General features: G+C 40.5%; 1 protein-coding gene across 1 annotated transcript; it reads right to left on the bottom strand.

Moving 5' to 3' along the window:
* Positions 1-3,433: 3,433 nt before the first annotated feature.
* LOC121303797 (uncharacterized protein C14orf132-like) lies at positions 3,434-10,082 on the bottom strand. Its single transcript, XM_041234590.1, has 3 exons — positions 9,676-10,082; positions 6,375-8,243; positions 3,434-4,999 (listed from the first exon to the last, which is right to left on the bottom strand). The coding sequence occupies exons 1-2, from the start codon at positions 9,700-9,702 to the stop codon at positions 8,028-8,030; spliced, it is 243 nt and encodes an 80-aa protein (XP_041090524.1). The 5' UTR covers positions 9,703-10,082; the 3' UTR covers positions 3,434-4,999; positions 6,375-8,027.
* Positions 10,083-10,727: the final 645 nt, after the last annotated feature.

Genomic DNA, 10,727 nt, shown 5'->3' with positions numbered 1-10,727 from the left:
CTTCCCTATGCTTTACCAGACCTCTCTGTGCTTTACAATGCTTCCCTATGCTTTACCATCCCTCTCTGTGCTTTACAATGCTTCCCTGTGCTTTACCAGACCTCTCTGTGCTTTACAATGCTTCCCTGTGCTTTACCAGACCTCTCTGTGCTTTACAATGCTTCCCTATGCTTTACCAGACCTCTCTGTGCTTTACAATGCTTCCCTATGCTTTACCAGACCTCTCTGTGCTTTACAATGCTTCCCTATGCTTTACCATCCCTCTCTGTGCTTTACAATGCTTCCCTGTGCTTTACCAGACCTCTCTGTGCTTTACAATGCTTCCCTATGCTTTACCAGACCTCTCTGTGCTTTACAATGCTTCCCTATGCTTTACCATCCCTCTCTGTGCTTTACAATGCTTCCCTGTGCTTTACCAGACCTCTCTGTGCTTTACAATGCTTCCCTATGCTTTACCAGACCTCTCTGTGCTTTACAATGCTTCCCTGTGCTTTACCAGACCTCTCTGTGCTTTACAATGCTTCCCTATGCTTTACCAGACCTCTCTGTGCTTTACAATGCTTCCCTATGCTTTACCAGACCTCTCTGTGCTTTACAATGCTTCCCTGTGCTTTACCAGACCTCTCTGTGCTTTACAATGCTTCCCTATGCTTTACCAGACCTCTCTGTGCTTTACAATGCTTCCCTATGCTTTACCATCCCTCTCTGTGCTTTACAATGCTTCCCTATGCTTTACCAGACCTCTCTGTGCTTTACAATGCTTCCCTATGCTTTACCAGACCTCTCTGTGCTTTACAATGCTTCCCTGTGCTTTACCAGACCTCTCTGTGCTTTACAATGCTTCCCTATGCTTTACCAGACCTCTCTGTGCTTTACAATGCTTCCCTATGCTTTACCAGACCTCTCTGTGCTTTGCAATGCTTCCCTATGCTTTACCAGACCTCTCTGTGCTTTACAATGCTTCGTTACAATACAAATCAAAACATTTAGCACTTGGAAAACGTTTAAATCTTAAACTATGTCACCCCTCCTGGTAATGCGATGGTCTGGAGATGGTTTCTCTGAGGTTTCTTCAGACTAATATAAGAAGCTCGATTATTCAGTTAATTCATGTTGATTTAATTACCCGTACTCATTCCACAACAGTGTGTAAAGCCAGTTCTTTTACAGTTGGATCCAGATGGTAAGTTCCGAGTAACATTTTATAACAGCAAGCTTGCAGTGATTCATAATGGATTCACTTCATTCATATACAAGCTTGCCAGTGGCATAGGTAGTCATATACTGTGGTATGCCGAGTGGAACTAGAGGCTACCATTAAACACTGCAAGATATCCATTTGTCAGCAAAAATAAAATTACACAGAACCCGCTAAGACTTCTCTATGAGCTTCAGTCTGGGAATTCTGCGGTTTGAACCTAGTGTTAATGCAAACAGCAAACAGAATAAGAACTGCAGACTGGAGTGCATGGGCTAATTGGAAATGCATGCCAATCCCTACTTCCAGCACTAAAGTTGCAACATAACTGTATAATAAAAATAAATAAATAAATAAATAGACTCTATCCAAATCGATTGGACGCCGTTTCACGCGTTGACGTGTGAGGTGGGGGAGCATATTAGCGTGGTGAACTGAAGCGCTGGAGAACTAAACTTTTGCAAAAGGCATCAGTTCCAAACGATCCTTTTAGAACGATTATTGTTGTATGTAATTACGGCGGTGAGGGGCTGTTGACTCTGCACACGTCAGCTGAAAATAAGTGCATTTATTAACAGCTGTTTTCTGGGAAGGTTTTGAGACTTTGTGGAGGTCAACCTGGCTCTAAAAGCGATCTGTTTTCCGTTTCCGCCAGACTCGGGATACATCCAGGATCCTGACTCGATGTAAAACCTTTTTTTTTTTTTTTTTCATTGAAGAAAACGATGCTCCTTTACTGCTACCTACGATGGATTTGGGATGTTCGATACAGCTTGGCAAAAGTTACGCATCACCTGGATTTTAAAATCCTGACTCTTTTTTTTTATATTATTATTATTATTATTCTATTCTAATAGATAGATAGATAGATGGAGGTTTAAGAACAGGGTTGGAACAAAGACCTGGACGGGAGAAAACAACTTTGGCCACTCCCGGTTTGAAAGATCACAGAGAATACTGCATGGGGTATTGCATGATGTGAGGGGGGAGAGATGCTACAATCCCGTTAAATTCTCTTTTATCACACACTGCCCCGTGCTGTAGTTTTTATAATCTCTGCTGAGCATTTTTGTCCTAAAGCTGTGTTGCTTGCTGAAGGGGGTGTGGGAGGGTGTGTGGCTTACTCTACCTTGGTTATGGTCGAGCTCTGCTGCTGGTGTTAATGGGCGTGTATTATGGGAAATATCAATTGGGCAAACCCATTGAAAATAATTGACTGACTTCCCTACAGTTTCATTTTCATTCTCAAAATTCTGGATTTACCGGCACCTACCCAAAAGTGCTGTTCTGTAATGAAAAAAGATTAGGGTTGCCCTCGTGTGGTTAAACTTAGGCACTGCACGCGCAGGTTGTCATTTATCTCCTGCGAGTACTTTTTTTTTTGGGGGGGGGGGGGGGTGTTGGGGACTTTAAATTAATAATGAATTCTGTCTGAATTCTGACTTCAATATCCTCTGCAGCTCCTCCGAGTTGGGAAGTAATTAATTTTTAATTCAGCTCTGTTACATCATATGGATTAATTAACAGCATATTCATTCCGTGTTTCTTTGTAACAAATTATGTTGATGACGTGTACAAGGCTGGCATTCATGCATGAATTAACCCTTCTCACAAGCCCCTTACGGGCGACTAAGAGCGAGAGCCTTGTACATGTGATCAACATCATGGAATGAATGCTGGTAATTTAATCCACATGAAATGAACTGAATTTAAACTGGATATGGGGAGTTTGTTGCTGGATAACTTCACTCAGACCACTTGCTCACTCAATAAATATCTTACCTGGGTGATAAAGTACAAAGTGAGTGTAGTTTTGTCGACTCTTAGAATACTTCAGATGCAGCTGTGGGCCACCTTGTCTAGTGAGGGCTTGAAGGCTGAGTCAGTTTTTCAAAGGGGACAGTTCTCATCCAGCTGAAGAAGGATCAATTAATCACATTGACTGTATTAAAAGCTCATATTAACTTAAGGGCTGAAAACATTTGACATTTTACAAAGAAACAAACAAACAAAAAAAACACAAATCTAATGCATTGCAAAGAAAAGCCATTTTCAAACAGTAATACAGCATCTTTACATCAAAAATACATTGGAAAAGGTTACAATATTGTATGCATTATATATATATATATATATATATATATATATATATATATATATATATATATTATATATATATATATTTTTAAATGGAAATGTAAGTGTTACAAATCATATTTTATGTTTTTATCCCATGCGAAAATTGATACTTAAAAATATTTAGCTCTTCATATCTTTCAAAGTACGTCGCTTTACCTAAATAAGTTTATCTTACAAATCAATGAATATTGAGTGACGACACAATAATCATAAAGCTTTCGTAGAATGGATCGCAAAATGATGCAAAATATTCAATGCAATTTAAAGGGGGCTTTATATAATTTCCACAATATAAAATGGCTAACCTATTTGATTAAATAGGTTCTCTATCCTCCTCTACCGTTGTGTTAGCTTAGGTCATTTTCCAATCAATCGCAGACACGGGGAGAACATGCAAACTCCACACACACAGACCCCTAGGCTGGAATTGAACTAGGGGCCCTGGCGCTGTGAGGCTGCAGCAGTAAACACCACACCACCGTCCTGCCCGTTTCCCAATCAAATAAGTAAAAAAAAAAAAAAAACAACCAATAAAAGAATAAATGTTAAATAAAAACAGAAATAAAATTAAAATAACATACTGACTAATGCCTTCTTCAAACAAAGATCCTGTGGTTTGCTTAAGAAACGACCACAAGGGCCACTGTGAGTCAAGTACAAGGTTACTAACCTTTTGCAAGCACACAATCTAAGCAGAAACAGCAATGTGGGTTCAAACACAGCGCACATAAAAGAACAGCAATCGCGTACAAAATACCGATCCCATTTAATCCCAGTACATAATACTTCAATAACACAATTTTTTTGGTCTGTGTTCTCAAATTATCATAGGTCTTTCACAGCAGTTACTGGCATTTTAAAAAATAACGTTGCATATATCGTTAATTATATTACACTGCAAAAGTGCTAAATACACTACCATACAGCTCAGCTTAGATACAACTTAAGTCAATTAAAGACCATATTTACATTATGTTGAAACTATATATTTAATACTGTCTGGTATAAAAAAGATCACAGAAAACCCATTTCAGATCTAGTTACATGTTCTATGTAGGTTAGACTGGTGATATTTTGCTGATCGGAGCTGGTGTTAGTGCAAGACTTGCTGTTAGTCATGCTGGTTCCAGAAACAAAAAGAAAAAAAGTATACTTGATTGAGAAATGGCCGCACTTCTGTTACTGAAGATATATTCTGTGCACTGCTCTCTCTGTTCTGTTTGGCACAACGCCTTTTGGATGTCACGGGCCTCTGCAGCCGTCCTCTTCCCCTGTCGGCCAAAAAACATTTTACGTTTGCCATTGCCAGAGCTCTGGCTTCGAACCGCAGACCAAGATATGGTGACACTGTAATTGTGCATCTTAATCTGATCCACCCTGTCGTGCAAGCCCGCTTGATCCAAGAGTCCTTCCATCATAAGATGCAAAATGCTACAGCGGTGTTAAACTCTGCTGTTGGGTAAAGTCACTGTGTTCCTTTTGAAAAGTTGTGTCCAGAATTTGCACATCAAGTATATTATGAGTTGCAGAGAGTGGCCTTCTCCACTGGGATATAATGGCTGCTGCTTCATCATGCACAGGTAGATGTGGATGACGTCAGGCAAGGTAGCAACTACAGCTTTTCTCCAGCGGACTGAAATGACAATACAGTATCTCAACCAGCTGGGGGAAAAAAAAATAAGGAGACAAGATTATCGCACAGCTGCATATGGAAAACTACAAAGCGGTATGTAATTCAATTTGCTAATGTGACATTATTCAGCAGACTTCATGAAGCAAGATGTGTTCATTCTACAGGGTGATGCTAAACTATCCATTGCTGCATTTCTGCGGTGCATTTTGTACTGTATTTCTTCAGACACTGCACTGTAAAGGAGACTGTGATCTTGAAGACCGATATCCCCATACACTTTGAAAACCAATCTAAATAAAAAACCAACCATTGTATTGGCAATCAGTAGCAACCCCCTGTCGTTGTCACTGAACACACCAGATCAATACAGTGCTAGGCAATAATATGATAGGACCATCACAGACCTTTGCATTGCATCAGCGAGGGTTATATTACAAGTTAATTTGTCTGATTTCTATAGCAATGCAAAAATGTAATTACCCAATTTACAACATTTCCCCTCACAGTATAATGTATTCACTGTGTAAGGAAACTAATTTGATATAGAGTAAATAAGTGCGCACAATGGCAATCAATGCGTTAGTAAGTTTCCATTTATCAGTTCCATTATTCAAAAGTTACACACACATAGCTTAAACATTATCATTAGCCATGACAATGTAGCGCCGAGTTATAAACAATGACCTCATTTTCTGGGAGAAAGCTCAGGTGCAGCGATGGTCTGCCGTAAGGAGAGGATTCAGGTAGTTTTTCTCACTAGCACTAATGATGATTGTCTTATATATCTTGCCTAACTGTGTGTGAAGCTGGACTTGGTGTGCTCTCTAACAATATCTAAACACTATCGACTTCATGGCAAGAGTTACAATGTTGTTCCAGACACAAGGACAGGCGTACCCCACTTAGATCAGTTCCTTGTTCCTGTGTATCCTGAGTTGGCAAACATCCTTATATCTTCCACCATTTTACACTTTCTTTTTGATTTTACTGAGCTTTGAAAAATCCAACTGCAGCGCTGTTTCTTTGAATTACAGAATTACAGAGTTTATGACCAGTTTCTTGTGAGCAGTCAGATCACGGAATGATATCTGACCGAGATGCTTGACTGACTTGCACAGGCCTCTTGAATTGTGATTTTATTTAGCAGAAGCTATTGGATGGTGAAAACCTGGCTACCCAAGAATCAGGTCAGACAAACCAGCACAGGAGGTGTGAGGTCATTATAATTCCTCCTGCGTCTTCCTGTACTGTATCTCGGCATTTCGACACCGTTTTCAAAATCTCCAGAAATGTACCTGCTCATCGAGGCTTTAGCGAGTTACTTAGAATTGATTTGACTTCCAAGTAGCAGATCAAGGAGCTAAACAAGAAAGCTGCACGCAGTGAAATAATACCTTTACATACCTTTGAAATCTTAATCGATTTACAGGCACATGGCTTTCTATTTTGTCCTTCGTCCGTACTGTATTGTTCGGTGGTCCCCAGTCTGTAGATAAGCTCCCTGTAGTTCTGTTCCAAGTCAGTGCTTGTGCCTTCACTGAGCTCTTAATAAAGCACGCCAGCTAAAAATCCAGTCTTGTGTGTTGCAATCTGGCTCGATTAAAAGCTTTGATGCAGAGCTAAGATCAAAACCTCCCAGCAAAATACCAAAGCTTTTTCTTATAACGAACATAAACTTTCAGAAAGCAAATATAAGACAGAGATATTGCTAATACTAGAAATCTGCCTAGTGTGTGCCAATTCAGGTTCCAAAGTGACCTTGAGGACACTGTAAGGGTAAAATATATATTTTTTAAAAAATCAAAATGGAATGCGAACGACTAAAATGACTTCCCCTATAAAGATGCTTGAATGGGACTTTTATTTAAAAATGTGTTTGTTGTTTGCTAATTTGAATGAAGAAGTGCCTGCCCCCGTTGACAGCAGTCTGTGTCAAAAAAAGGGTCACTTATCTTCACGCCCCAGATTGTGGAGAGACAATAAACCCTTCAGCTACAGCTTGGCACTGTCCGCCTCTCGGAAGGAAAAAAAAAAATGTAGAAACACAAAAGAAAAACTCTTTGATGAAAAGGGCATGGCCTCTCATTGCCGCTCGGGGTCTTTACAACTAGCGTTGGGTAAGACGAGGCAGGAACATCAAGGGAGGAGACCCCAGGGCACTGTGCATCCTCCCTGACTCATTGATGCTGATGGAGAGAGGAAGGACATTTTAGCCTTCGTAAAAAAAACCTGCTGATTAAGCAGGTTATCAATGCGGCATCCTGAAATGCCGTGGTCTGATAAGGTGATTTTATAGCATGAGCGTGTTGTCGTCGTAGCTACTGTTCTTACTCATTCTTGCGTAGTTTGTCACTTCTTTTTTTTTTCCATTCCATTCCACATAACTGTGCTACAAGCAAGAGACAGGTGTAAGAATAGATCACATGCTTCTAGAACACTGAATTGCACATAAATGTCGGCTGAAAATGATGCAGATCCAAGAGAACGGACTCTAGTGTTCCCATGTGATCATGATTACGGTATTAAAAATGTAAAATGTTGGCATACTGCATGATCTGTTAGTTCAGTCGCATGGAAGCAGACGGAGTCTATCAAGTACACCTACAGAACAATGGAATAGGTTTTTGATAAGGACTTGTATGAAGGCATACTGTTCCCATACATGAATAAACCCTGCTTAGTTTGATTAGAACAATCTCAAAAGGGTCTTGGAGCTATAGGAGCATTCACCCTATGCTTCCAAACAAGAAACAGTTCAATCTAACGTGAACAGTCCTTGCATAACAGACAGAGACCCCTCATGGAAGTCTAGTTTAACTGGTGAACTCACTAGATATGCATAAACCAGTTTAATTATGAGTCGTCACTGTAGCTGTTGAAATGCAGCGCAAAAGTTTATGTCGAGTTGCTGTAAAATAAAGGAGGGGTGGTTTGAAAAAGTTTCAAAGGAGCATGACAAGTTGGGAAAGCTCTCTAGGTGTCGGTGTGGTCTCTAAGGGTAATAAGACTACGCTAGGACTGGACTAGGGCGGCCCTCGTGCCTTTGATTAAGAGCTCTTAAAAGGTACAGACACAGACCACTGCCACAACCACGACATTCCCGATGGTGGCGATGATCGCGATCCACAGCCAGATGGCCTCGCTGGAGAACTTGGACTCCTCTTCCGGTTCCTGGGGGCGGGTGTTGGCGTGGAGGTTGGAGGCGGAGGTTTGCAGGGAAGCGTTTCCATTGTACGGGGAGTCCATGAAGGGTTCACTCATGGCCGGGAAGTGCTGGGAAGACAACCAGAAGAAGGTTAAAGTCTGAGGACTGGTTTTGTTATAAATCCTTTTTTTTTTTTTTTTTAAGATTTTCAGTCATTTCTCGATGCATTATACTATAAACTGTTTTATATCAGTGACCTTTTTTAACTAGTTTTCAAAAAACATACTATTTGACGGCATGTATTTTAGAGGTGAACAGTATTTCATTGTACAGTATACAGTAGATTAATCAATTGTCCACATTAAAATGTTCAAGTTAAAGGATCCTCAGAACCTAATCAGTTAGATATAATTGTTAAGTTACATAGGTCCGTCTCAAGCCTTGAGTCTTTTCCAGGATGATACATTCTCAGCAGAGGTACTGGGAGCATTCTCGATGGCTGTTCTGTACCTGTTTGTTTTTTCCAGTGTTTGCATTCCCCCACAAACTCAATTTTTTTTTTTTATGATTGCGTTTTTGTCCTGTTTGAATGATTTGAACGACTTTTGCCATTACTTTTTATAATGTTATGTATTGCCGCATTCCCTTGCCAGGAGGACCCCCTCGGGAAACGAGATGCGCATCTCAAACTCTAACCTGGCTACATCAATACATTTAAATATGATTGGCAGTCAAACCCAAGCTCATAACTGTGCATCTAATCTCGCCCCTGCAGAAAGCATTTGCCAACAGATAAATTCTTGCCTTTTGTACCATTTTCTTTGTCTCTGTCTTAGCTTCACAGTAGAGCACGCACTGCAAACCCAGTGCTGGAAATGAACTCCCATTGAATTTGCAGCAAGTAATATAAATTCCTTTACTCCCCAGCAATGCAAATGAATAATGGCAAGAGAGTGATTCCATGCAGCAGCCTCGTTTATATCACAGGACTGTATTTATTGCATTATGCTGGCGTCAAAGGGATGTACTGCACTGTAACTGAAGTAACGACGGTGTTATAAATCACTGCATTTGTAAGTACGCGTGTAAGTGCACACGGTTTGCAATGTCATTTCTACCTAGCATGTGTCTATTCTAAACAAGTTCGTATTATCTTAATATGAATTTACAACTGCACGACTTAATCTATGAGATATACTTCAGCATTAAAAACGTTAAGCGTGGAGAGAGGTATTTGAGTGCTTGTAATTTAATCGTGTCACTGAAACACACCATGTACTTGTGCTGGGCTGTTGCTCCAGCATAAACGAAATAACTAATTGTGGCGTAATGCAGTTATTAAATATGTTTTGTTTTCGTACGCTAGTTCCTGTGTAACAGTAACTGATGTAAAAGTCTTGAAAACGAGGTATAACGCGGAAAATAATCGAGAACGACTTCGAGTTATTATACAACAAAGCCAGCCGACCCAAATGCAGTACAGGCAATAGGCAAAGTAATCGAAGTGTGATTTTTTTTTTTTTTTTTTTTTTTATGATTTAAATACATGCAAAGTCTTACCTGTGCAGCCATTAGGGAGAGCTCCATTGTTCAACCTTGTTAAATTGATAAATGCGTGAATCCGGGGGGAAAGCAGCAAATGCAAGAATAAAAAAATTAAAAAAAAACAGAGTCTCGTGTGGAGGAATTCACCGAGCCTCTCTTCTACTTCAGCTACGACTGTATTGCTGCGCCTATAGCCCCCTTACAAGTACGCAGGCTTCCACAGTGCAGTGCAAGACTCCCCACACTGCTAGCGTGGGTGCTACTTGGCAAATGTATTGATGCCAGAGTTTCTTTGACAGTCAAGCTAGCTGTTAGATAATGTAGTCCTGTTAAAACCGCCTGCACACCGTTACAAAGACGTAGCGAATAGCGTTCTACTGCACACCGCACTCTGCTATTAGTGACACGATGCAATTCGTTACACGGGTCGCCACTCCAAAACCATTATCCGCAGACTAGGCTGATAATTTAGGTTGTAGGAGGAAAGCGTGGGTGCGATTATGCTAATTGCCTGTGTGTCGTGTGCTTGCTCAAGCGGGTGACATCATTTAGATTTTATTTTTAAAGATTGTGGCAATGGATAAGCATCACAAGCTGCTAATGCTGAAGTCACTTCCAATAGGACCTCGTTGTTTGACTTCTCATCCGAAGGACGGAGCACAAGGAGGTGAAGTGACTTGCTCAGGGTCACACGCAGCGAGTCAGTGGCTGAGCTGGGATTGAACCCAGAACCTCCTGGTAACAAGCCCCTTTAACCACTGTAAGAACCAGGCCTCTAACATCATCATCATCAACATCATCATAGTGCCTCAAACTCGCCTCTTTCTTTAGTTTTGTTTAAAACTAAGCTGGTTTGTATTCTCCGTGTGTCCTTGAGCTGTCTAGATGTTCAAGATCAGAATGTTTTAATGTTCCACTAAACCTAAAGCGACCAATGGCAATTCTGCATTTACTAATGGGTTCTTGGTTTAGACACAATCTTCTTTTAAGCCCTGGTAGAGTCAGGAGAGCATCGTCCACACAATATAAAAATATAAAGAACAGTAAACAGCTTCAGATTGCCCCCC

This window comes from Polyodon spathula, chromosome 35 (genome assembly GCF_017654505.1).
Source record: "Polyodon spathula isolate WHYD16114869_AA chromosome 35, ASM1765450v1, whole genome shotgun sequence".
NCBI classification, from domain to species: Eukaryota; Metazoa; Chordata; class Actinopteri; order Acipenseriformes; family Polyodontidae; genus Polyodon; species Polyodon spathula.
The sequence above is the reverse complement of the archived record's forward strand: the minus strand, read 5'-3'. Positions and strand labels throughout refer to the sequence as shown.

Bases quoted from the DNA above. Each gene is read 5' to 3' on its own strand.
- LOC121303797 (XM_041234590.1), bottom strand. From the start codon at position 9,702: ATGGAGCTCTCCCTAATGGCTGCACAG. The intron at 8,244-9,675 runs GTAAGACTTTGC...TTGTCTTCCCAG, and splicing joins TCTCCCTAATGGCTGCACAG to CACTTCCCGGCCATGAGTGA.